The sequence below is a fragment of the Delphinapterus leucas genome, chromosome 4 (assembly GCF_059928025.1).
Source record: "Delphinapterus leucas isolate spDelLeu-1000000601 "Yukka" chromosome 4, BTC_Dleu_Yukka2, whole genome shotgun sequence".
Lineage (NCBI taxonomy): Eukaryota > Metazoa > Chordata > Mammalia > Artiodactyla > Monodontidae > Delphinapterus > Delphinapterus leucas.
Genome location: NC_143132.1, coordinates 136,330,519 through 136,358,008, shown reverse-complemented (window position 1 = coordinate 136,358,008; position 27,490 = coordinate 136,330,519). Strand labels below are relative to the sequence as shown.

Below are 27,490 nucleotides of genomic sequence, written 5' to 3'. Positions count from 1 at the left end.
GTTTATCAAAATACTATCTTTAGAATAAAGTCTATTTGAAAATTATTTTCTATTATACAAGATCAGACTAGAGCCAGATTCACGATGGGGAACAGTGCTCTCAGAACGGTCATCCAGTTCTATACCCCTACTTCAGAAAGAACTAAAGCCCAAAGTGGTGCTATGATTTGTTAAATGGAAGATCTAGGATAAGAATTCGGACCCCCCCAACTGGTACCATTAACTCAGCCTCCAAGAGTATGCCAATGTGAACGGAATTACATCCGCTTCTCAGAAAAAAAGGTTATAGGACAAACATTGAACGAAGGCCTCTTTATATCCCACAGACCTTCCAACCTTAATTGCCTCAATGAACATAGTTGTTAACAAAGATTCCTTCTTGTAGCTGGAATCGTGAATGTTATCGTGCTTCCATCACTGCCCTTGAATTGGAAATACTCACAATGTAATGCAGAGTGCGTCATTGCGGAAAAAGAAACAGGATGGGGGAAACTGGGAACACACCAAGGCCAGAGGAAGAAAAACACAAGGCACAGATCTGTTTTTGCTGGCGGAGAAGGCTGGCGTCGATACCTGTATTGGGCAACGGTGAGCTTGGCCTCGGGCTCGGCCCCAAAGCCGGGCAAGTGCTGGTGTAGGTAGGCCTCCAGAGACCTGCAGTCGAACTTGTGCTGGGGCAGCACTTCGGCCGTCTCGGGCTCGCGGGAGGCACCGGTCTCCATGATCAGTGCTGCCGCCTCAGACCACAGAGTCAGAGAAACCACAAGTCTCCTCGGCTCGGATACCTCTGGCGCGGGAGCGCCGCTCCACAGCCTGGGGCTAGTCCGAGACGCCCGCGCGGAGGCGGCCCCGCGGCTCCAGCCAATCACACCTCCACCCCCACCCCCCACCCAGGTGCCGCCGCTGGGCAGCACTGACCCAGGACTTGGGCTGTGTCAGGAAATGCCAGAAGGGCCTCGTGTGTTTGGATTTAAAAGTTTCAGTCAGCCTCAGAGTTGGAGGCCTCAATTCTAAAGAAAGCAAAACCACTTTAGTCACTACGAATAAACATGAACGCCGAAGCCTCCTCCGCCTCCAAATTTAATGCACCGGCAGGCGGAAGACCTATAGGGTCCGGTTCAGAAAAGGGCCCGTCAGGACCTCGAGCCCAGGAATAAAAGATCCTGGGGATTCTCCTGGCCGCCCGGTTGGAAAGGCAACAACGCAGGCCGCCGGCTCTGGACACTGATGACCCGGGCCCTGCTTCGGCGAAGAGGGAAACTGAAAGGGCTGGTTTTTCCTGGAGGGGGAACGATGACTGCAACGCACCGGAAGCGGCGCGCTGAGAGGCCCGCGGGAGCGGCGGAGACGGTCAGTCCGGGAGGCGCTGGGAGGGCTTCCTCAGGGTTGTGGGCTAGGAAGGCCGCCGCAAGGTGCCTCCTCACATACCCCTCGCGGGCCCAGCAGGCCAACAGCGTGGGGCGGCGGCGACGTCGACGGCCGGGGCTGGGAGCGCTGGCGGCCGGGGTCCCAGCCATGGCCCAGTCTGTGGAGCGGCTGCAGCAGCGGGTCGAGGAGCTGGAGCGGGAACTGGCCCAGGAGAGAAGTCGCCGGGCCCTGGGGGGCGGCGATGGAGGAGGCGGTCGGGCCCGCATCGAAAAGATGAGCCCCGAGGTGGTGGATTCCAACCCCTACAGGTGACCTGCGTGGCGGGTCGGGGTGGGGAGAGGGGCGAGGTCACCGTCTTCAGGTGGTCAGGAGTGAGGCGCTCCCCGCTGCTGTCCAGCTCACACGGTCTCGCACCTCCCTTTTCTTGTTCTGGGGTCCTGTTCCCAAACGGGCAAGACCAAATCTTAGTACTGGTGAAACGTGTTCTTCCTTTTTTTTAAAAAACCAACTGAATCAGCCATATGGTGCTGCTCCTGTGCTTGCTGAGGACACGTATTCAGTTAACTACCGCCCCTGCTTCTATTAGTCTTCCTCGCTCTGCGTAAAACTGAGAGTAAAAACTTTCAGAAGACACCAGATGTAAAACCCGCTAAGCATAAACTTGGGAGCTTCATAAAGTCTTCTCAGTGTTTCTTAAATTGGGGGCATGGTGGAGAGAGCTGGATTAGCTCTAAAACCATTGGACTTCCCCAGGCCTGTCTGCTCCTCTCCTTTCTTCTTTTCCTAAGATTTGTTAATTCAGCGGACGTGCACTGTCACTTTCCCTCTTCACCACAACCCTAGGAGATTGCTACTATTATTTTATCCCCATTTTATAAGTGAGAAAAATGAGGCTTAGAGAGCTGCTGTGACCCGCCGCAGGTCATAGAGCTAACAGTAGCTAAAAAGGCCTGGACTGGCATTAGGTTTGTCTTACTCCAAAGTTCACATGGAACTGTCTCCCCAGTAAAAATAAATAAGCCATTAAGTAGTGTGGCTAAAAACTGGATAGTTTTAGAGTAGGTGAAACAGGAAAGATATTATTGTTGCTCTTTCTCTTCAAAGAGCAGGAGAGTTTGGATTTTAAAGAAGGGTTTTATTTATGACATATAAAGCCTCAGTGGAAGTCTTAGGGTGCATGTTTTTTTTTTTTTTACAATCTAAAATGCAGACCAGTATTTAGGCACAAAGATGTTAATTACAATTTTATTTGTAATATAAAAACCTGACCAAAATTATAATTGTTCCATAATTACAAAAGAGTTCATTTTAACTCAAATTAAGTGAAATCATGCCAGATTCTTGCTTTTCTCTCATTTATATTACTACTTTTTTTTTTTTTTTCGGTACGCGGGCCTCTCACTGTTGTGGCCTGTCCCGTTGCGGAGCACAGGCTCCAGACACGCAGGCTCAGCGGCCATGGCTCACGGGCCCAGCTGCTGCGTGGCATGTGGGATCCTCCTGGACCGGGGCATGAACCTGTGTCCCCTGCATCGGCAGGCAGACTCTCAACCACTGCGCCACCAGGGAAGCCCTATCTTACTATGTTAAAAAAAAATTTTTTTTTCTTTTAGTTTTGAGATATGAGGGGTTAACCATCCAAAATTTTTAGAGGTTGAATAAGCATGAATTGACATCTCTAATTAGAATGAGTGGGAACTATTCCATTTGGCATTCTTAAACATTTTTCAATTTTATAAATGAAAATTTTGAAATATTCCCTCCAAGAAAAGCAAAGGAATGTGGATCATATATTTATTTTTTAAAATAAATTTGTTTATTTATTTATGGCTGCGTTGGGTCTTTGTTGCTGTGCGCGGGCTTTCTCTATTTGAGTGGGGACTACTCTTCATTGCAGTGCATGGGCTTCTTACTGCTGTGATGGCTTCTCTTGTTGTGGAGCACAAGCTGTAGGTGTGTGGGCTTCAGTAGTTGTGGCACGTGGGCCTCAGTAGTTGTGGCTCGCGGGCTCTAGAGCTCAGGCTCAGTAGTTGTGGTGCACGGGCTTAGTTGCTCTGTGGCATGTGGGATCTTCCCAGACCAGGGCTCGAACCCATGTCCCCTGCATTGGCAGGCGGATTCTTAACCACTGCATCACTAGGGAAGTCCGATCATATACTTAGAATCATCTTTCAGATATCATTTTAATGTGAGATAATTCCTTGACATTGTAATGACCACAAACCTAACATTCAGAACTCAAATTTAAACATTTAGTATTTTCTATATTATTTGCACCATTTGTCTTTATTAAAACTGCTACTTAGGAGATGGCAGTTGTCACCCAAAGCTCTGCACTAGTACATGGAAATTTGATAAAGGTCAGCCTTAAGTTTTTGAATTGTTGTTCATTCAGCAAATATTTAGTGAGCACCTTTTCATCTCCAGCTGGATAATGTTATCTACCACTTATTATTATGCATAGACACTGGGAATACAAAGTAGACATGGTCATTTCCCTCCAGAGGTTACCAGATGAGTGTGAGATAAATAGAAAAGTAAACATGGGATTGCAATATGAGTGGTAAGAAATATGATAAAGTATTGATACATGGTTATCAGAAAAAATATAGGAGAGGGATTTGTAGGTCTCTTACATCATTTTAATTGCATCAAGTGATACAATAGAAATATAATATAAAGCCCCTGACCCTCAAAGACCTTTTGCTTTGGTTTGGGAGATTCACTGGTTGTAGAATAATGATCAACACAAGTAACTGTAAAATTGTGTGGTATGTAATATAATCAGAAGCATGTTGACTAAATGAAGAGGTGAGGAGAGGCTTTGAAATTAGAAAACCTGGTTTTAAATACTGGCTCAAAAACCCAGCTCTGAATAATTGTTTGCCATTTAGCTAATCTTGGGCAAGTTAATTAACCTGAATCTTTCCCCCCATTCATAAAAGGAGGTTGCATTCTTATCAGCATTATATATAAAGATTAAAGAGAGCATCAAGGTAAAGATGGCAGATTGATCACAGGCATATATTATCACTGTCTACCCAATCCCACTAAAATGAAAGTAAAGGAGTTTTTAAAAAGGAATAAACCCCCACTGAAAAAAGAGGGTTTCTATAAGTAATTGGGGGATGGGTGAGTCCCTGTACTTAAAAGATTATAGTTAGACAGTTTTAGAATCTAGAAAAGGGATGGATGACTGATAACTGATTTAAAGGATCCAAAGAAATTGACTCTAAAGGCTGCAACCCAGTTTATACCACAGAATTCCCCAAAAGCTCAAGAATAGGCATCGTATTTCTAGAAGGGCTTAAGGTAGGGCTAAGAAAGATATGGCTGAAAATCTGTTGAAGAAACAACCCAGGTTCACTACTTCACTTTGGGGAGCTGGGCAAATGCCTCTTCTCTATCAGGAGAGAAGACTAGAGATTTACTCATTGGAGAGTAAAATAGAGGATTTATATTAATAATTAAAGCAAGCCTTCATACCTGAAGAAAGGGGATTAACTAAATGTTTACATACTGAATGCTAGGACTCCCAACCTTGTTCTTCCATTTAACACCCCCAAACTTACAGGCATAAAGACTTTTCAGGCTGGAAATTGAAAGATTCTTCTCTGGGGAATCTGAGAGCACCAAGAAGAGAGACTGAAAGACACTGACATTGTGGGTTTCTCAACTGATCACCCTACAGTGAAGCCCAAAGTCAAACAAGCAATGCCCACATCCTTGCCTTTATTAGTGTCTGGCTCTTAAATATGAGCAGAATAAAGGATGAGAGAAGCTCGTAATGTGAAAGAAGGAAAATAAAATTAGTTATTTGAATAGACTATGTAAGGGGAACACAACCCAAATATTATTATTAGTATCTTCAGAAAGGAAAGATGTTATATAAATGAAACAGGACAAGTTACTACAAAAAGAAATCATTCAGATAATTGAAAAGAATTCTTGCAAATGGAGAATGATAACAAAAGTGAAAATCTCAATAGAAGATTTGGAAAATAATGTTGAAAGAAATCCAGAGAACAGAGCAGAAAACTAAAATGGTGGACAATAGGAGAAAGAAATTAAGAGTAGAGGACTAGTCCAAGAGGTCTGACTTCCAAATAATAGAAGTTTCAGAAAGTCCAGGAAAAACAAACCAACCAAACAAGGACATCATCACATTATTCAAGGAAATTTCCCAGAACTGAAAAAACATGTTTCCTATTTGAAAGAGTCCAACAAGTACTCAGCACAATTGATGAGAATAGATTCACTCTAAGGGACATCATGAGATTTCAGAAGCTAGAAGACACCTTAGAAATTTTGAAGGAAAATGTTTCTAACATAGAATTCTATACCAAGTTAAACTGTCAACTGTGTGTGTGTGTGTGTGTGTGTGTGTGTGTGTGTAGGTGTAGCTTTCGACAATTATGTACCCTTCAATTTGTCATTTTTATAATACATTTCTAAAAATAGAATTTTGATAAAACATTTTTAAGACGTTTGGTAAATAACATTTTCAGACATACATGTTCTCAAAATTTACCTTCCTTGCACCCTTTACAAAGCTATGAGAAGATGTTCTTCCAACCATAGCAAGAGAATAAATTAAGAAATAATCTACAGCAGAGGCTCTCAAACTTTAGTGTGCATCACAATTACTTGGGGAGCTTGTTCAAACACAGATTGTTTAGGCCCCACATCCAAAGTTTGATTCGCTTGGTGATTATAGGGTGGGGACTCAAGAAATGATATTTCTAGCAAATTCCATAGGCCACTGATCCATAGGCCACACTTTAGAACCATTGAGCTCTAAGGTACCAGAAGCAGGAGATTAATACAGGATGAAGAATTGAAGAGAATTTGTAATATGATGAAGGGAGAATGCAGGATGGGAGCTGTATGTGCAGTAAATGTGCACATGGGGACATGTCAGAAGATTCTAGTATATCTTTAAGAAGAAATTGCTAGAACACCTCATGTATATGACTGTATCTAGAGGAATTTTAGACAACTGGGTTGAATTTGTGAAAATACATAGAAAAGTAAACATAAGAACAAGCACAATTATTAACTTCAAGGGTGGGGATCATACAGGAAAGGGTAAATTCTAATATACTACATTGTCCAGTTGTGAACAGTATTAACATCTAACCAAAATGACCATATAACAATATCAAGAGGCTGGTGAGATGGGAAATATTTGTGTTTAATGATAAAGAGTGAAATCTTCAGATAGTACCTAAACCTGAAAATCAAGAAATAACAATGTTAGCATGTTACTTAGAGATATCCTGGTAACAGAGTTAAAAATGAGTGAGGAGAGGAAAATGGGGGTGCAGGCCAGAACACTGCTGAGTTTCCTAACAAGCCTAATAGAACTATTTGACTCTTAAAGTGTAAACTAATGGGGATTGTATGTATATATGTATAGTTTTAAAGTATATGTATTTAAAAAAAACCCTAAAATACTGAAGAAGATAACAGACTAGCAGTAACTAGGTAAATACCTCTTAGAGTCCTTGGTATAAGAGGCGCTTACTGAAAGTAGACATTATCCATTGTGGGCAGAGGCAACAAGTGAATAGAATTCCAGCCATGAGATTATTCTGATGTTAAACATTAAACATTAAATTTGAGTTAAACATTAAATATTTACATATACTAATAAGCATGGGAAAATGTTGAAATTTCACTTTGACCCATTCTCTGGAAACAACATTTGAGTCAATAGGTCTCAATCTTGACTGCACATTGGAATGTATGAGGAACTTTTAAAAAATCTTGTTGCACAGGCTACATCTTGGAGGGAGGGTATTCAGGCATCAGTGCTGAAGTAATTTAGTTTCATCTGGTAAAAATTAGCTGTAAGATTTCTCTCTCTCTCACACTCACTGTTTCTTCTCTCACAGTTTATTTTCTGTGATGATGTATGTTTACCTATATCACTATTAATTAAAAGATTGTAAGCCTTAAAATATTTCTTTCCTTTGTTTTAAGCCGCCTGATGGCATTGAAACGAATGGGAATTGTAAGTGACTATGAGGTAAGATAAACCCTTTCAAGTTTTTGAAGATGATTTCAGTAAGTGAAAATAACTTTCGATGACATTTCCGATGAAGCATTATTGTTTATTTATTTATTTATTTTTGGCTGCATTGGGTCTTTGATGCTGCGCGCAGGCTTTCTCTAGTTGCGGCGAGCTGGGGCTACTCTTTGTTGCGGTGTGCAGGCTTCTCACTGCGGTGGCTTCTCTTGTTGCAGAGCACGGGCTCTAGGTGTGCGGGCTTCAGTAGTTGTGGCTCGTGGGCTCTAGAGCGCAGGCTCAGTAGTTGTGGCGCATGGGCTTAGTTGCTCCACGGCATGTGCTCGGACCAGGGCTCGAACCCGTGTCCCCTGCATTGGCAGGCAGATTCTTAACCACTGTGCCACCAGGGAAGCCCCGATGAAGAATATTAACCAATACATATATAATTTTGCATTTTACAGAAAATCCGTACCTTTGCTGTAGCAATAGTAGGTGTTGGTGGAGTTGGCAGTGTGACTGCTGAAATGCTGACAAGATGTGGCATTGGTAAGGTAAAAACATCTCTCTTTGTCTATCATTTAGGGAACCCAATCTCTTCTGGAGTAAATCAGGTACAAATTAGAATTTCTTTTCTCCTTACTAATGGCTTATTGATTTGTGGTGTATTTATTTATTTAATTTTTTTTCTATCCCGGGTTTTTTTGTTTTTTAAATTGGGGTATAGTTGCTTTACAATGTTGTTTTAGTTTCTGGTGTCATCGAAGTGAATCAGTATATGTATACATATATCCCCTCCCTCTTGCACCTCCCTCCCACCCCCTTCCCCCCCCATCCCGCCGCATCCCACCCATCTAGATCACCACAGAGCACCAAGCTGAGCTCCCAGTGCTATACAGCAGGTTCCTACTAGCAGTTTTCCACATGGTAGTGTATATAGGTCAATCCCAATCTCCCTATTCATCCCACCTCCCTAACCCCCCCTGCGGCGTCCGCATGTCCTCTATGTCTGTGTCTCTATTCCTGCCCTGCAAATAGGTTCATCTGTACCATTTTTCTAGATGCCACATATATGCGTTAATATACGATATTTGTTTTTCTCTTTCTTACTTCACTCTGTATGACAGACTCTAGGTCCATGATTTGTGGTGTATTTATTCAGGTTGTTTTTTCTACCCCAGTGGGTGGGGTTAAGACATAAACCCACCCAAAAGGAAGCTAATATTATTACTAATTAAACAAGGACTATCTGATTTTGTTCAGGAACTTTTCTGTTGGGATTTAAGTGTTTTAGACATACAAGTTTAGGAAGAAGGCTGTTAAATTGATAAAGTGTGTAGTGAAACACTGAAACATCCAAAAATTTTTTAAACACAGTTTTTATACAAGACAAACTAGAAAGCATGTACCTTTCTTACTCTTGAATTTGAAATGGTGAATGCTCCAGATTTTTTTTAGCCCATACATTTCTTTTTTTTTTTTTACTTTTTTCTAAAATTTTTTTTTTTGGCTGTACCGTGTGGCTTGCAGGATCTTAGTTCCCCGACCAGGGATTGAACACCGAGGGCCATGGCAGTGAAAGTGCTGAGTCCTAACCACTGGACTGCCAGGGAAGTCCCATACTATTTTCTAAAATTGATTTGATTGGGTAGGAAGGAGAAGTTAACTTTGTACCAGAAATCAGCCTACCAATCTTAGATTTGTAAAGCCAGAGTCCATGATGTTAGATAGATAGTGGTTGAATACATAAGTTTTCCACAATTGTATATCATTTTGCTAAACTTTGTGGAAAAATGTTTGCTTTATCAATGCTTTTTAATATGTCGGTCCACTCCATGCCCCAAATTCTTAAAAGGAAGTGGTTTCAAAGTTGGCACTTATTTATCAATATAGAAAAGACAACACCAAAATACTAAAAATGTTTAACATTTTAAAGCCTTTCAAGAAGTTTATAAAAGCTAGCCAATAATTGCTTATACCTGACGTATATGCCTTGGCTGATTGATCAAGGGTGGTAGAAATCATGGAGATTTGCTGGTCGCAGGTTTGAGTGTGCACTAGAATCACTTGGAAGGCTTATTAAAACAGATTGCCGGACTCTACCCCAGTGGTTTTGATTCTATAGGTTTCAGGTGGACCTAAGAATGTGCATTTCTAACAAGTTCCCAGGTGGTTCTGATGATGTTGTTCCGGGGACCATGCTTTAAGAACAGCATCACCTGGGAGCTTGTTATAAATGAAGATTCCTAGGCCCCACCCAAGACATGCTGAATCAGAATCTATATTTTAACAAGAACTCGAGGTGATTCGTAGGCATATTAAAGTTGTGGAAGTACTCCAGTATTTCTAACAAGCTTCAGGTGATGCTGACGGGGTTATCCCAGGCCCCATTTTGAGTAGCAAGGGTCTAGAACAGTTAGCAAATATTTCTGTAATTAGAATCACCTTTTATGTTTAAAAAAATTCTTAGGTTCGGACTGTACCACATAATAGGTTAATCAGAACCTCTGGGGTTGAGACCTACACATTTGTATTTTTTAAATACAGTGGTTCCAGTGTAAACTCAAGTTTGTAAGCTAAGGATCTACATAGGTAAGTTTCAGAACTCTTTATTCAATATGTAAAACAGAGAAACAAGAAGCTGTTTCATGGGGTTGAGTAGGGAAGTGGAGGATTGGAGATCCAGAGCCCACTTCTTATCCCTGAAAGTTCTGGTATTCCTGGGGCACACTGAATCACCAGATCTAGATCAACTGCGTTATTTTACAGATGAGAATACAGTCCTAAACAGTGAAAGTGACTTACCCAGAAGCAGATCTAATTAGTGACACGGTTACTACTCACACCTCCTGTCCCCAAATATAGGATTTCCTACAACTTACTCATAAACCAGCTATGAGGCCGAAACTCAAATTTAAAACTTGGCCTGACCTAATAAATATTGTTGACTTGAGATTAAGTAAACCAAATTTTGGAGACTCTAGGTAGGGTTAGAAAGTTTCATAGAGAGTATAAGTGATATCTTTTCTAGCAAAATACTGAGAGTTACCTACGTGTTGTTTTTATGGGCTGGGTAAACTTTTTAGTTTCTGTATTGAGAAGAAGAAAATCCCATTTTTGTTTTTATTTTTAGATTTAGGGTGCTGAGAATTATATTACAAAGTCACAGAATTTTAGATAAAGAAGGAACTTCGGGAACTGTATATCATTTTTACACTGCTTTGAATTATTCCAAAGGTCTAGAGGCTCAGTTTTTTGTTTCTTGTTTTTTTTGGTTCTTTTTTCCATCACTGTAGATAAATTGCATTGCTCTGCTTTCAAGTTCATTGATCCTCTTTTTCCCCTGCAATGTCTAATCTACTCTTAGTCTCATCCAGTAAAAATTTAATTTTAGATAATTAAAAAAAAAAGGGACTGTGGATATACTTGGGTTCAACCTGTTCTTACTGATAGGAAATGGACCTTTTGGCCATTTTAAAGTTGTGTGAGTGTGTTTGACAAATGCTGTCATGCCTAAATATATAGCAGGAAACAACAATTAACTGATTGGTTAATAATTCTGTTTGGAATAATGTTTTAGCCGTGGCATGAGTATATATAGTGCCTTATTCATGAAAGGAATTGTGTTATACTATGGTTTTAAGTTACAGCATTTGTTTTTATCTTATTTAAAAATTTCATTTATCTAATGGGTTCTTGGTTTTTAGCCAAACATTGGAATGAAGTAGGATTTTGGCGCAGTTTGTAAAAATTACAATGAAATGGAATGAACATTAATTTTTGAGCTAATCATTTAGAGAGGCAGTACAGTGTTGTGTTTAGGGTACAGATGCTGGATTGAGAATGCCTGAATTTGAATCTCATTTTTACTACATATTAGCTGAGTGGCTTTTGGGCATGTACCCTAGTTGTCTTATTTCTAAAACGAGGATAAGAGTACCTATATATTGTATGGTCACTAAATGAGTTAATATATGGCACCTAGTATTTCAGAATTAGTTAGTATTATTACTGTCAAACAGTTAAACCCCTCAGGTGGAAAGCTGACTAGTTTGTTATTTTTAGTTTGTTTTTTGGTACGTTTTTCATCAGAATACCACTATTTTCATTTTAGTTGCTACTCTTTGACTATGACAAGGTGGAACTGGCCAATATGAATAGACTTTTCTTCCAGCCTCATCAAGCAGGATTAAGTAAAGTTCAAGCAGCAGAACATACTTTGAGGTAAATGGAATACCAGTTGAAGGCAGTGAAATTGGTGAAATCTTCCTGTGTGTATTTAGTATGAGTTAAACTAACATATAAATGCACCTGTATTCTCCTTTATAAAAATGCAGGTTTCACTTATACAAAAAGAATTTTCTTACCTCTTTGATCTGGGTTGGCAGCCTCTTTTTTGAGAGTAAATATTTTATGCTTTGAGAGCCATATGGTTTCTGTCAAAACTGCTCAACTATGCAGTTGTAGTAGCTGTAGGCAATATATCAGTAAAAGTGAATGAGCACGACTGCTCCAATAAAAACTTTATTTATGGACTCTGAAATTTAAATTTCATATAAAATTTCACATCATGAAATATTGTTCTTCTTTTGACTTTTTTGTTTTCTTGCAACCATTTAAAAATGTAGAAACTATTCTTAGCTTGCAGAACTTACAAAAAAAAAAAGGTGGCAGGGTGGTAGTCAGATTTGGCCCAAGAGCCAGACTTTGCCAACCCTTACTCTAGGACGTTTCTTTGTGGTCCTAAACATATTTGCACTGAATTGGATAAGAAACAAAGAACCTCTTCTGTCAGGCTGAACTGTAGCTAACAGAGGTAATAAAGGTTTAATTCCCAACACATAGATTGTGGGAATATTTTTGTAATCCTTCTGACAGTCTACGTGTTTTGAACCTGGTCCTTGAAGTGGGACAAAAGAGGTAGAAGAGGACTTTGGATTTTCTTTGAGTGGCTTGAATGCCATTTCTCTAACATCTGTTAAATGATTTTTAGCTCTTTTAGTTCTTTATCTTGCTTTCTCTTACTGTTTTACTAGTAGTTTTTATAATCATTCCGTTTTTCCCTCTTAGGAACATTAATCCTGATGTTCTTTTTGAAGTACACAACTACAATATAACCACAGTAGAAAACTTTGAACATTTCATGAATAGAATAAGGTAAAATTTTATTTATGAATATTTTGCACAATGTCCAGCTCATTTTAAGTATTATTAGAAAATCTGTCAATGATTAATTAATTCACTGAGTTGGTATGTTGATATATATTTTGTTTTTAAAATAGTTTTAAAATTTTTTGTGTAATTTTTATGTATTGGGAGCTCAGTAAAAAACACATATTGTCCAAAAAACTATAGTAACAACAAAATAAAAACAAATCTAAAAAAACCTGTTATTATGATATAACAAGGGGCCTCAATTATGAGTTCTGTGTTATAGATTATACTTCTATCTGAAAGTGGTTTTCTGCAGACTAATACCATTGAAATATTCGATTGTATTCAGTTAACTTTATTACATTTACATTTGTAGTGAAACATGAGTAAAAGTCTGTGAAAGCTGATAGGGAAATGGTAACTTTTGTGAACAGATTTTATATTTTTCGCACCCTTTTACATCTTGTATAAGAAATACTGTAATATCATTGATATTATGTTCGTAATAGTGAATACTCAATGTATACTGGGTCTTTAATATTAAATGCTATGTTATAATTATACTCAAACATTTACTGAAAGACTAAATGTATTGACTGAACAAATAAAGTCTAATTAGAGTGTATTTTGTGTCCTGATTTTTTTCAAATAAAATTTATTTTCTATGCCTAGTAATGGTGGATTAGAAGAAGGAAAACCTGTTGACCTAGTTCTTAGCTGTGTGGACAATTTTGAAGCTCGAATGACAATAAATACAGTGAGTATTCCTATTGTATAATGTGTTATATTCATGGATTTATCTATTTTCCTGTATATTCTGTCAGTATATATTCCGCATTCTGAAAATAGTTCTGCATTTAAACCCTTTGATAATGTGTTTTGTTTGTTTTTAATGTTCTCTCATCCTGTTTTTGAAATTTATTCTAATGTGACCTATCTACCCTTGTTGGTGTGGCATATATTTCAGTATCCTACTCTCTCTTATGCCAATAGAGCAAACTAAAACAGCAGATAATTCTGATGTACAATTTTTAAAATGAATGAATATCTTATAATACTGTCTTATTCTTGGTCGGCATTGGTTTTTACTTTTGTTGATTTATTTTAAGTAAATGTATAAATGTGTATAAATTGCCTACACACATGATTTCTCAAAACTAAAACTGAATTCTTTTTCTTTTGAATTACTGTGTTTTCAACTTTGCAAATGACATTTTGCATTTTTTTGTTGCTGAAATTATTTTAGAAAAATGAAGTTTTACATTAATCTAATAAGAAATCCAATAAACTATGGTTCAGTTTAATTAGATATTTATATTGACTGCTTACCTGAATGCTATCAGTTTCTTTTTTAAGGAGAGTGGCGATTGCTAAGGAATTCCATTATTTACAACTTTCTTCTTTGTTTCTGAAAATTAATTTTTAAAAACTCTTTGTAATTCATTTAGTTAAACTCCAGTTTTTCATGAAAAGAATTTATGGTAAATTACTTCTTGCTTTTTTATGTTCTTTCTTGTGTTTTCACCTATTTCTATTAAGGCTTGTAATGAGCTTGGACAAACATGGATGGAGTCTGGGGTCAGTGAAAATGCAGTTTCAGGGCATATACAGCTCATAATTCCTGGAGAATCTGCTTGTTTTGCGGTATGCGTGATTCATTTTGGGTTATTATTTTTCACTGTTAAGTACTGGAGTTCCTAGGGGCATTGAAAATGTTTACAATTCGAAGAAAAGACCAAACTTTGAATGAATTTGATGGAATATTATTTGGAATAACTTATACTTTTTTCCCTTTCTTTTGAAATATATTTTCTTTTATTCTTTTTCATGTAGTGTGCTCCACCGCTTGTAGTTGCTGCAAATATTGATGAGAAGACTCTGAAACGAGAAGGTGTTTGTGCAGCCAGTCTTCCTACCACTATGGGAGTGGTTGCTGGGATCTTGGTACAAAATGTGTTAAAGTGAGTGAAGGATAATTTTTCTGAATAGTCTTGTTTGCTTTTGACAAACATTTCAAATATTGGAATGACTAGCTAAGTATTTAATTTGTTCTTTTAATTTAGTTTTAAATACACATATTTAAAAATTTTATGTATAATATGTGTATACTTTATATTTAATTTAAATATATATTAATTAATATTACATATATCAACACACATATATTTGTGTTACTCTCCATTTGGCATAGTTCTTGTTCAATGGTACAGTGGTACTTGTATATTTATTTATGAAGCATTAACCAAATGATTTAAATTTCTGCACATCTGGCCAAAGGGTGAAGACCCATAAACACACTCGCTTCCACTATCTTGGTTTAACATTTCTAAAAATAATATGAATGTGATTAAACATTAACTAGGGTTATATCTCTGCTATCCGTAAACAGATACCCAGCAACTGCACCATCTAAACTATAACTAATAAAGACAAACGTTTCTTTGAAGCTAAAATTAATGTCATAGAGGGTTTTTTTTGTTTTGTTTTGTTTTTTTGCGGTACGCGGGCCTCTCACTGTTGTGGCCTCTCCCGTTGCGAAGCACAGGCTCTGGACGCACAGGCTCAGCGGCCATGGCTCACGGGCCCAGCTGCTCCGCGGCACGTGGGATCTTCCCGGACCAGGGCACGAACCTGTGTCCCCTGCATCAGCAGGCAGACTCTCAATCACTGCGCCACCAGGGAAGCCCTGTCATAGAGTTTTTGAACCAACTCATACTTTATGAAAAGCAGAACTGCTTTAGTTGTGCCTTAACTCAGGCCATTTTTTTCCCTCACTTTACAATGTTAATAAGCTTAGTTATGTTTCTTAAGCATCCAATATAATAAGAACAAATTGCAGGGCTTCCCTGGTGGCACAGTGGTTGAGGGTCCGCCTGCCGATGCAGGGGACACGGGTTTGTGCCCCGGTCCGGGAGGATCCCACGTGCCGCGGAGCGGCTGGGCCCGTGGGCCGTGGCCGCTGGGCCTGCGCGTCCAGAGCCTGTGCTCCACAACGGGAGAGGCCGCGGCGGTGAGAGGCCCGTGTACCGCAAAAAAAAAAAAAAACCAAAAAAACCCAAATTGCAACATGTTACAGGGAGGCACTCTAATATCATTTATCAGCCATCAGCAAAGAAATACCAGAATACATAAGAACTCTCAAGGCAACTGTCTGGGGCTGTTTCAGATGAGACAAATAGCCTGTCAAATTTCAGTAGGTCTTAATCTAAACACAACATTTTACAGTATGTTATGAAGAAGGGAAAAAAAAATCATGGCTACAAAGTATTCTCTTACCAATGTGTCATATCTAGCCAACCCTCTATTGATGGACATTTAGGCTACTTACAGATTCTTTTGCTATTATTAACAGTGCTGCAAAAAGCATCTTGCATATATCTTTGTAGAGTAGATTTTTGTACAGTGTGAATTTTTAGAAGTGGAATTTGAATTTCTAAGTTTATGCAATACTTACTTTGACAGATATTACTAAACTTCTCCTTCAAAAGGATGGTACATTTCCATGACAGTGTGGGAGTACCTGGTTTGTCCACATCTTTGGTAACATTGGGTATCATCAAACTTTTTTTTTTTGAAGTATAGTTAATTTACAGTGTTGTGTTAGTTTCAGGTGTACAGCAAAGTGATATATATTCTTTTTCAGATTCTTTTCCATTATAGGTTATTACAAGAAACTGAGTATAGTTCCCTGTGCTATACATTAGGTCCTTGTTGTTAACCTATTTTATATACAGTAGTGTGTATATCCCAAACTCCTAACTTATCCTCCTCCCTCCTCGCCCCCCTCCCACTATCCCCTTTGTTTTCTATGTCTGAGTCTGTTTATGTTTTGTAAATAAGTTCATTTGTATCAATTTTTTAGATTCCACATATAAGTGATATCATATGATATTTGTCTTTCTCTGTCTGACTTACTTCACTTAGTCTGATAATCTCTAGGTCCATCCATGTTGCTGCAAATGGCATTATTTCATTCTTTTTTATGGCTGAGTAATATTCCATTGTATATATATACCACATCTTTATCCATTCATCTGTTGATGGACAAGGTTGCTTCCATGTCTTGGCTATTGTAAATAGTGCTGCTGTGAACACTGGGGTGCATGTATCTTTTTGAATTAGAGTTTTCTCTGGATAGATGCCCAGGAGTGGGATTGCTGCATCATATGATAACTCTGTTATTAGTTTTTTAAAGAACTTCTGTTCTGCATAGTGGCTGCACCAATATACATTCTCACCAACAGTGTAGGAGGGGTCCTTTTTCTCCACACCCTCTCCACCATTTATTATTTGTAGACTTTTTGATGAAGGCCATTCTGACCAGTGTGACGTGATACCTTATTGTGGTTTTGATTTGCATTTCTCTAATGATTAATGATGTTGAGCATTTTTTCATGTGCCTATTGGCCATCTGCATGTCTTCTTTGGAGAAATGTCTGTTTAGGTCTTCTGCCCATTTTTTGATTGGGTTGTTTGTTTTTTTGATATTGAGCTATATGAGCTGTTTGTATATTTGGAAATTAATCCCTTGTTGGTAGCATTGTTTGCAAATATTTTCTCCCAGTCCGTAGGTTGTTTTTTAATTTTTTTTATGGTTTCCTTCACTGTGCAAAAGCTTTTAAGTTTAATTAGGTCCCATTTGTTTATTTTTGTTTTTATTTCCATCACTCTAGGAGACAGATCCAAAAAAATATTTCTGTGATTTATGTCAAAGAGTGTTCTGCTTATGTTTTTCTCTAGGAGTTTTATAGTACCCAGTTTTACATTTAGGTCTTTAATCCATTTTGAGTTTAGTTTTGTATGTGGTGTTAGAGTCATCAAACTCTTTTATCTTTGTCAATTTGATAGGTGAAAAATGGGTATCTCATTTTAATTTCCAGTTGTGAAAAGGGTCGAGCACTTATATTTTTCTGTGAATTGTCTTCTCACATCCTTTGCTCAGTTTTTTTGTCTTTCCTTGTTGTATATTAAGAACATGCATTCGCAGATTTTTTCCTTTTGTTTTTTATCTTTTGTACATGATTTTTCAGCTTTTCTATAAGCTTCTAAAAGGAATCAGATTTGACTGGAAGGGAGCACAGGGAGCTTTATGGCATACTGGAAATGCACTATACAGTCTGCCCACCATTTCCTTGGGTTCTGCATTTGTGGATTCAACCAACTGTGGATCGAAAATATTAAAAAAAAAAAATTCCGGAAAGTTCCAAAAGCAAAACTTGAATTTGCCACAAGCTTCCAACTATTTATATAGCATCTGCATTGTATTTACAACTATTTACATAGCATTTACATTGTATTAGGTATTATAAGTAATCTAGAGATTATTTAAAATATATGGGAGGATGTGCACAGTTTATATGCAAATACTATACCACTTTATATAAGGGGCTTAATTTTAGTATCCTGTGGGTGGGGGGTGTTCTGGAACCAATCTCCCATAGATACTGAGTGCCAACTATATTTTGATCTGGTAGTGAATATTACATGGGTGAATACTTTTGTAACATTTTATTGAGATTTAATACAAATTTAAGATTGTAAACTTTGCAGCAAGTTATATATAAAAAACTTTAAAAAATTAGATTTAGTACCATATCTCAGAGATTTTTAAGATACACTTCTGCCACATAACTTCTGTGAAATTAATATGCTTCTTAAAGTTGTTGACATGTCATAGTTTAATTGGCAGCATTTTATCTTTATTACATGTTCAAAAAATAATAGTGCATTCTATGGTTGATGAAATGGAGTAGCCTTTCTTCACTGCATTCATTCAACAAAATCTACTATAAGCCAGGCCCTGTAAACAAGATAAGAAATTTGTTTGCTGGGTTGCTTGTTACAAAAATCATTACCTTCTTTAAAGTCATTTTTTAAAAAGTCAGTTACTTTTTTTCTAATACTTTTATGGTTTTATTTCTTTAGTTAAGTCTACTTTGATTTGTTTTTCTAGGTTTCTGTTAAATTTTGGTACTGTTAGTTTTTACCTTGGATACAATGCAATGCAGGATTTTTTCCCTACTATGTCCATGAAGCCAAATCCTCAGTGTGATGACAGAAATTGTAGGAAGCAACAGGAAGAATATAAGGTATATGTCAATGTGTCACAATGCATGAGAGATCATATTGCATAGGACAATAACTTAAAAAAGAAGAAAAAATTATTTAGATTTGGAATACAAGGTAAATGGATTCTGGATTTTTAAAGGTTTAATTTATTCACCATACTTTAACATGAAAATTCTGTTCAAAGTCCTTTCTTGCTTTTGGTAAGATAAAACTGTCTGAATTCATTAAAAAAATTTTGTTTTAATTTTAATTTTTTTAAACTAAAATATACTTGATGTATTGATACAATATTATGTTAGTTTCAGGTGTACCACATAGTGATTTGACATTTGCATACATTATGAAATAAGCACCATGATAAGTCCAGTTATCATCAGTCCCCATACAAAGTTATTACAATATTATTGACCATATTCCTTATGCTGTAAATTTTATCCATGACTTATTTATTATATAATTATAGGTTTATACCTCTTTATCCCCTTCACCTGTTTCACTCCCCACCTCCCCTATGGCAACATCCTTTGTTTTCTGTATCTGTGAGTCTCTTTTCATTTTGTTTTGTTTTTAGATCCCACATTTAAGTGAGATTATATGGTATTTGTCTGACTTATTTCATTTAGCATAATACTTCTAGTTCCATCCATGTTGTCGCAAATAGTAAAGATTCTTTTTTATGGCCGAATAATATTCCATTGTATATATGTACCACATTTTCTTTATCCATTTATCTGTTGATGGACCGTTAGGTTGCTTCCATGTCTTGGCTGTTGTAAATAGTGCTGCAGTGAACATTGGAGTGCATATATCTTTTTTTTGTTTTGTTTTGTTTTTTTGTTTTTTGCGGTACGCGGGGCTCCGGATGCGCAGGCTCAGTGGCCATGGCTCACGGGCCTAGCCGCTCTGCGGCATGTGGGATCGTCCCAGACCGGGGCAAGAACCCGTGTCCCCCGCATCGGCAGGGGAACTCTCAACCACTGCGCCACCAGGGAAGCCTGCATATATCTTTTGAGTTACTGTTTTTGTTTTCTTAAAAAAAAATACCCAGAAGTGAAATTGCTGGATCATATGGTAGTTGTATTTTTAATATTTTGAAGCACCTCCATACTGTTTAGTGGCTGCAACAATTTACAATCCCAGTAACAGTGCACAAGGTTTCCCTTTTCTCCATATCCTCGCCAACACTTGTTATTTGTTGTCTTTTTGATAATAGTCATTCTGACAGGTGTTACCTCATTTTGGTTTTGATTTGCATTTCCCTGATGATTAGTGATATGTGTCTGTTAACTATCTGTATGTCTTCCTTAGAAAAAAGCCTATCTGAATCCTTGGTTCTGATCAATTCTGACTGATGTTTCAGAGAACTGAAAATGAGTAAAAACACTGATACTGTTTGATTTCTACAGAAAAAGGTAGCAGCACTGCCCACACAGGAGGTTGTTCAAGAAGAGGAAGAAATAATACATGACGACAATGAGTGGGGTAAGAATTGTTTCATAAATTGAAATGGCAGCATAAAACAATCTTTTATGGGAGGGAAACTGATTATAATTAAGATATACAATTTTTTTTTTTTTTTTTTTTTTTGTGGTGTGCGGGCCTCTCACTGTTGTGGCCTCTCCCGCTGCGGAGCACAGGCTCCGGACGCGCAGGCTCAGCGGCCATGTCTCACGGGCCCAGACACTCCGCGGCACGTGGGATCCTCCCACACCGGGGCACGAACCCACGTCCCCTGCGTCGGCAGGCAGACTCCCAACCACTGTGCCACCAGGGAAGCCCGATATACAAGTTTTGAATGATTATTGCTCATTAAGTTCCTTAAAAACTGTTTTAAGATCAAGTTTAACCTTACAGGTATTGAGTTGGTATCTGAGGTTTCAGAAGAGGAACTGAAAAATTCTTCAGGTCCAATTCCTGACTTACCTGAAGGAATTACAGTGGCATATACAGTTCCGCAAAAGGTACATCTAAAATCTGTTTACCATAAGTAAATATAAGAGAAAATTTCTATTTATTTTCTTTCATCTTCAACCTATTTTATAATGCCAATGCAGTATTTCCTATTTTAGGTGTTTTACATTATAGGCATTAAGATTTGTGAAAGAGAGAGTTATTCAGTGTTAATATGGAAATACAGGCACAGCACAGTTTAAACTGTTTGAAAACATAGATGTAAAATCGTTTTGCTCACTCATTTGTGGATCAAGTGAAACAGATTTTGATTAAATGACAATACCATTTTTTTGGTATATTGATAAGTTTTAGCCACAATATCATTTAAAAATACCACTTCTGTAGAGATCTCAAGAACATTGAAATTACTGCTTGTCTATCCTAAAAATTAGAAGGCATATTTATTAAAGAAATTGTACTTTGTAAACTTGTTGAACATGGTTAAGGCTTACTGATTATATGTTCCTAAGCATTAAGAACTTTATTTAACTGGTTATTTTTTCACCATGTTTCCCTCATTTATGGATAGCAAGAAGATTCTGTACCTGAAGTAACAGTGGAAGATTCTGGTGAAAGCTTGGAAGACCTCATGGCCAAGATGAAGAACATGTAAATAATGGACTGGCCTGTATTTTATTTCCTGTGTCTAAACCTGTTCCCTAGCAATTAAAAAGAAAATCATTTAAAACTGAGAAAACTTAGGGCAACATCAGTTGATGTATAATCTTCACTGAATTGTTATACTGTTTAAAAATGCTGTGACTATTGCTTGTTACTCCCCCCCACCTTCAACTAAATCAGAAACTCTCCTAAAACTCATGTTTCATTCTAGTAAGAAAACTTCAAAGGATTATTGAAGGCAGTTATAAATCTTATTTAAAACTCAGCCATTGAACTGTTTTGGCCTTTTGGGAGGGGTGGGAAGAAAGGACCAATTTGATTTGCCTGAGGCCATGGACAACAGAATAGTGTGTGGTCAAATATAGGGAAAGGACAAGAGGTACAACCTATTGATTAGAGCCAGCAGGCATCTACTCATTGTGTTTGGAATTGCTCTTTACAGGAAAACTGCCCACTACTACTAACTTGAGCAACAATGAATTTCAAATAGTAAACCTATAAAATAAAAACATCCTTTCAAATGTTTCCTGATGAAACACAAGCTGAAATACAGTCATTGGAAAAGTTTGTAAACCTTTGAATTATATATTCAAAACAAGACAGAGGCAAATAAGAGGAAGCTTTCTTCATCGATAGACAGATAAAGATATTTTCAGGATGTACAAATTATATTTCTGCACTGATTAAGAAAAAGCATATCATCTGTGGAACATATATCTGAATCAGTGTGCTTTATTGAGCAAAAGATAAATTTAGGCTAAGATCATCTAAATTATACCCATCATATGGGCTACCTTCTAATACTTTATTTTATTTAAATTTGATTCCGTGGGTAATTAGATATTGGCAAAGGTTTGTCCTCGTTAACAGACAATAAAAGAGGTCTAAATTGCCTCTGCAATGACTGACATGTATTTCTTCACAGGGAAGAGTATATTTTCCCTGATCGTGACCACTAAATCGTAATTTGATAAACTGGATTTTGCATACAAATAATGAAGACTTAGAGAACCTTGTTTGAAATAAATTCCTAATGGTTTGGAGACTAATAAAGACACATGCATGTGTAACCATTATCTGTAGGCTGGTACTATGCTAGTCTCCTATTTTGATGACTTTTTTGCTCTGAAAAGATATAAATGTCTAAATTCTATCTCTAGGAGGAAAATGTCATTAAAAAATTAAAAGTGCATTTCCCACTTGTAAAGTAAAATTCTAAAAATAATTTCAGAAAGCCCCAAATATCAAATATGTTTAATATATTAGCTTTGAGATTTTAGCATACTGCGATTCTTATGTTTAGCGTGATGTCAGGAAAGTATGGGGATAGTTTTTCTAGCCTTGAAACATATTTACGTTGCCTTAGTAGGTCATTTGTTGTTTAAAATTTTCGTGTAGTCATCTATAAAATAACTTTTCTAGTTTCTAGAGATGCTTTGAATTTCAAAAAAGAAACGCAGTCTTTCTAAGTCCCATTCCTTTGGTATACTAATTTGGTACCTCTGGTACACTAATTTGGTAAGGCTTTTACTTATAAGTTTATATAGTTTGATAAATAGCTAGAATCTACTATCCTTTTTTTAAAAAATTTTTATTGGAGTATAGTTGATTTACAATATGTGTTAGTTTCAGGTGTACACAAATTGAAACAGTTATACATATACATATTAGAACCTGCTATCTTCTAAAGACCTTTTATCTGTTCTTAATTTGGCACTGTACCCTGCTGGTGTCTTATACTGTACCAAATCTTATCTAATTTTTTTGTCTTATATCTTCCATTAAAGTTATTATTTTAGCAGAAAAAATCTGGTAACAAGTATCTTTTGTAACCTAGAGAGCTCTCTTGACAATCTGTATGCCATGAAAACTTGTATATGTAGGCAGCTATGAAAAATTAATCATCACTGGATTTTACATTACTAAATAAACCCATAGTGCTTGACCAGATTTATAACACTATTGTTTCTAGTGTGAAAGATGGAAACACTCCCAAAATTGCCTTAGCACAAAGGCTTTAAATTACAGTAAAACAATATGTTCAACTTTAATCCCTTGTTAATTGTTAGTGGGAAGTTAATTTGTGGTATTACTCAAATGCTTTATGTAAATAGTAAAAAAAAAAAAAAAAAAGTAATGTAGTATGTGTTTCTTTATGTAAAATTACTCCCTGAATACCTATAAACACACTGACCAACCCAAAAAGGTAATAAACATTTAACAATATTAATGAAGCTTTGACCACCCCATCACATGTTTTTTTAATATTTTTCTTTCTGTAAAGTATTAATGAATGAAAATTAATTATAACTACCATAGTTTGGAGCCTACCAATTCCGATTTATAAATGTCTGAAAGCTACATTTTCCATTGTGAAAGGTGTATATTAATGTGCACATAATTATCCTATTTGAGTACCTCAAATACAAAGAAATGACTGTCTCAGCTATTTTTATCTTTTTAAGTAGGCATTCTACATGAAAACATTTGAGTTGATAGTATAATTAGACCAAAATATAGTCCTTTTTAAAAAATATAGTCTTAAATTATATTTAAACTTAAACCTTTTGAAGTAGTCATCATCCCCCAACAAACTTACCATAAAGTCACTTTGAATAATATAAGTTTTCATTTTTTGTATATTTTTTAAGTCCAAATTTTATAGGAACAAAGAAAAAAATGCATATTATTCTTTTGCTATATTTTCCTTTTTTCAGGGTTCTTCTAAAATATTAATCTCAGATTATTTCCTAAAGTTTAAGGCATTTAAATTTAATATATTACTTATAGTGTGTTAAATTTCTTATACCACTAAATAATCAAATTTTAAACTCTGAAAGATTAATTCTAAAATCAATGTCTGGTATATTTGAATTCAATTACTTTGTGCCTTTCACAGCTGGTATATTTGTGAATTCAATTACTTTGTGCCTTTCACAGTTGGCCATAACCAGAAAGATGTGTTATGGTTATATTTATCTTCTTTTTTCCCTCTTGAATTTCTCCCAGAAGGGGGAAGAATGACGCTCATTTTGTAAGATCCTACCTCATTTCTTTTAAGTCACCACTCTAGTGCCTTAGAATTAGACCACTGTTTCTCAAACATATGTGCATATGAATCTGGGGAGAGGCTGTCTGAATTAATTAGCTCCCATGTGGCGCTGATGATCCTGGTTCACAGACCACCTTGAGTAGCCAAGCCTAAGAGAACATGAACCAAAATCCTGCGGAGTCACTGAAGCTCAAGTTGAGCAAACTACTCAGTGAATACTGACAACATTCTAGTCTTTTTTGTAATGTTCAACATTTTTCTTAATTATATAAATATAATCCTCTTGTATTATTATATTATAAATAAAAGACACATTTTTCATTTTCACCAAGAACTTTATTGAACGTATTCACCCTTTTGTTCCACTTCCTTCTGCCATTTTTCAGGCAACTTCATAATTCCATCTTCCCAAAACTTTTTATGTTTTTGAGGAAAGAACTATTCCAGGTGCCTTCTACAGTCTTCCAGGGAATTGAAATTTTTTCCATTACAAGAATTTTGTAAAGACTGAAATAAATGGAAATCCGAAGGTGCAACGTCTGGCGAATACGGTGGGTGAATCAGAACTTCCCAGCCAAGCTATAACAGTTTTTGCCTGGTCATCAAAGAAACATGCAGTCTTGCGTTATTCTGATGGAAGATAATGTGTTTTCTGTTGACTAATTCTGGACGCTTTTGATGGAGTGCTGCTTTCAGTTGGTCTAACTGGGAGCAGTACTTGTTGGAATTAATTGTTTGGTTTTCTGGAAGGAGCTCATAATAGAGAACTCCCTTCCAATCCCACCATGTACACAACATCACCTTTGGATGAAGATTGGCCTTTGGTTTGGTTGGTGGTGGTTCATTTCACTTGCCCCACAATCTCTTCCATTCCACATTATTGTACAGTATCCACTTTTCATCGCTTGTCACAATTTGTTTTAAAAATGGAACGTTTTCATTACGTTTAAGTAGAGAATCACATGCGAAAATACGGTCAGGAAGGTTTTTTTCACTTAACTTATGTGGAACCTAAACATCAAAGCAATTAACATAACCAAGCTGGTGCAAATGATTTTCAGCGCTTGACTTGGATATTTTGAGTATATCGGCTATCTCCCACGTGGTATAATGTGATTGTTCTCAGTTAATGTCTCGATTTGATCCCTATCAACTTCAACTGGTCTACCCAACCGTGGAGCATAGTCCACCGAGAAATCTCCAGCATGAAACTTCGCAAATTACTTTGACACGTTCAAACAGTCACAGCACCTTCTCCATACACTGCACAAATCCTTTTTGCGTTTTGGTTGCGTTTTTACCTTTCTTGAAATAATAAAGCATATTGTGCTGAAAATGTTGCTTTTTTTCTTCCATCTTCAATATTAAAATGGCTATACAAAAATTCACCAATTTTGATAAATCTTTTTTAAAATGCACACTGATATGATAGCTGTCACATACAATGTAAACAACATTGTCACGAATGAAGTTAAAGACAACTAAGTGCTATTAGATCCATCTTACGGAAAAAAACGAACGAAACTTTTGGCCAACCCAATATACACTGGAGTGGGAAAAAAAACTTTAAATTCCACTTTTATTCTAAAACAGTGAAATATGGTTATTACATCTTTCACCTTTACAATTAATACATGTTGGAATCTTACAAGTATTAAAATTGAAGATTTTATTTATATATAAATACATAAATGGTACAAAACATTATCCCAAATTGGCAATATTTATAAAATCTATAAAAATATTTAATTTTCAGTATAAAATGGCCAACTAATTTGAGTCCAAGATAAATGAAGACATAGATTTAGGCCATTTAAGAAAGAAGGTCATGTCCATATTTTGGGAAAGGTCAAAGAATGCCAAAGAGCTTGACCTGTTACTGCATTAATGACTTCAGATTGTGCAGGTACATTCTACACAGTAAAAACAATATACAGTGTAGAGAGCATGGAAAGCAGAGGGCTTGGCCCAATCTGCTGAATGAAAAGGTAGAATAAAAAAAATGTAGCAGTCAGAGGTTCCTATTACTAGTTCGATTTACAGAAGACAATTCATACTTTCCGTCAACATTATCCCTTTACTCCTTGAAACTTTTCTTTGAGGTAGAGAACTGGGCCAGACTGCTGCTGAAAAGCAAGATGAGGAATGATGAGGCTAAAGTAATTTGAGAGAGGAGAAGAATCACGGAATTCTTGAACCGCTTGTCTTGGCTGCTTTGCCAGCTCTTGTAGAACAGAGACCAGTCTACTCTCCACGATCAACTCTTCATGTCATCTTAGGATTCTAATGTGTCTACATCCTTGGTTCCCACACAATAGGAAAATTAATTCTTTTAAAGAACTAAAATCAAAACAATCATGACTCAAACTTCAATGTAGTCCAATACAATTTCATACAAATATTAGTTAAATCACACAAAAATAAGTTTTCTTAAAAACTATTTTTATAAGTTTTAAACTCTAATGTTCCAAATGTTTCTTAATTATTTTATCCTAAGTTGCATTTGCAATGAATTGTAGTTGCTGCTATTACCTTTGTCCTTGATGAAGGAAAACATTAGGAGAATGGGTTGTTTTTAAGCTAACCGTATCTCCACTTGATGAATGTCGGGAAGGAGCTTTTCCACCCAAAAGAGACGTTTCTGCTTCTTTTATTTCCATTGCCCTTCTGTATAGTTCAGCAGCTTTTTCGAAATCCCCTTCTTCATAGCTTTGAGACAAAAAAAATTCTCAAAATGAGATTATAACCTTTTAACAATTTTAGATGATATTATAGGATACAGAAAAACAAGTTGTTAATAATTGCTCATTTTTTCCAGTGCATTCATTCAGGCAGACCAATAAAACAGAATACCCAAACTCTTCTCCTTTCTGTCTTGTGCTGTTAAGTGTCTCATAGGGGCACCATTAAGACTATGTTGTAATGGATGCAGTGAAACTGCTAAGGGAAGTTAGCATCCTGAGATAAACATAATGCAAAAATCAACATGTACTTAATGGTAAATCAGCTTTGAGGAGAGCAAATTGCCCAGATTACCCTAGAGCCAGTTAGCTGCAAAGGTAAACCGTCCTTCTCTATTTGCCGTGACACACTCCTCACAAAATAGATCATGTCACCTTCATTCCACTCTGGATATTACTTCAGTATCTCTTGAAGTATATAGATCAACCCCAAACAACCCCTCCCACTACAAGAGAAAGCATATCAGCAATAAATATTTTGTGGTGCTCTATGATGAATCAAAGATGTTTTAAAAGGGGTTT

General features: G+C 36.8%; 3 protein-coding genes across 11 annotated transcripts in view; 1 reads left to right on the top strand and 2 right to left on the bottom strand.

The window, feature by feature from the left end:
- Positions 1 to 1,194, bottom strand: part of ACAD11 (acyl-CoA dehydrogenase family member 11) — an 89,070-nt gene extending 87,876 nt beyond the window's left edge. For 2 of the 3 annotated variants that reach the window (XM_022582507.3, XM_022582508.3), the window contains exon 1: positions 574 to 1,190. In XM_022582507.3, coding sequence (XP_022438215.2) covers positions 574 to 722 — 149 coding nt within the window. In that variant the 5' untranslated portion in view covers positions 723 to 1,190. Of the gene's footprint in view, positions 1 to 573 lie in introns of all 3 variants that reach the window. The other variant, XM_089911145.1, reaches the window with a different exon arrangement.
- UBA5 (ubiquitin like modifier activating enzyme 5) lies at positions 908 to 24,566 on the top strand. 5 transcript variants are annotated; one of them, XM_089911148.1, is made up of 13 exons: positions 908 to 1,350; positions 1,447 to 1,676; positions 7,354 to 7,399; positions 7,843 to 7,992; positions 11,493 to 11,602; positions 12,449 to 12,535; positions 13,205 to 13,289; positions 14,072 to 14,176; positions 14,366 to 14,493; positions 18,486 to 18,621; positions 20,008 to 20,083; positions 20,456 to 20,562; positions 21,084 to 24,566. In XM_089911148.1, exons 1-13 carry the CDS (start codon positions 1,228 to 1,230, stop codon positions 21,165 to 21,167), a joined length of 1,467 nt encoding a protein of 488 aa, XP_089767274.1. In that variant the 5' UTR covers positions 908 to 1,227; the 3' UTR covers positions 21,168 to 24,566. The 5 variants fall into 5 exon arrangements, with proteins under 5 accessions (XP_089767274.1, XP_089767272.1, XP_089767275.1 ...); XM_089911146.1 differs by having other exon boundaries at positions 908 to 1,676; XM_089911147.1 differs by having other exon boundaries at positions 911 to 1,676; positions 7,843 to 7,932.
- Positions 21,084 to 27,490, bottom strand: part of NPHP3 (nephrocystin 3) — a 55,412-nt gene continuing 49,005 nt past the window's right edge. Inside the window, exons 27-28 of one of the 3 annotated variants that reach the window (XM_022582505.2) lie at positions 26,760 to 26,936; positions 21,084 to 26,353 (exon numbers count right to left, since the gene is read on the bottom strand). In XM_022582505.2, coding sequence (XP_022438213.2) covers positions 26,305 to 26,353; positions 26,760 to 26,936 — 226 coding nt within the window. In that variant the 3' untranslated portion in view covers positions 21,084 to 26,304. Of the gene's footprint in view, positions 26,937 to 27,490 lie in introns of all 3 variants that reach the window. The other 2 variants (XM_089911143.1, XM_022582506.2) reach the window with 2 other exon arrangements.

Excerpts from the sequence above, each read along its gene's own strand:
- UBA5 (XM_089911146.1), top strand. The coding sequence starts at position 1,228 with ATGACCCGGGCCCTGCTTCGGCGAAGAGGGAAACTGAAAGGGCTGGTT. Across the intron at positions 12,536-13,204 it reads CATTTCATGAATAGAATAAG|TAATGGTGGATTAGAAGAAG; the intron begins GTAAAATTTTAT and ends TTCTATGCCTAG. Across the intron at positions 20,084-20,455 it reads ACATGACGACAATGAGTGGG|GTATTGAGTTGGTATCTGAG; the intron begins GTAAGAATTGTT and ends TTAACCTTACAG.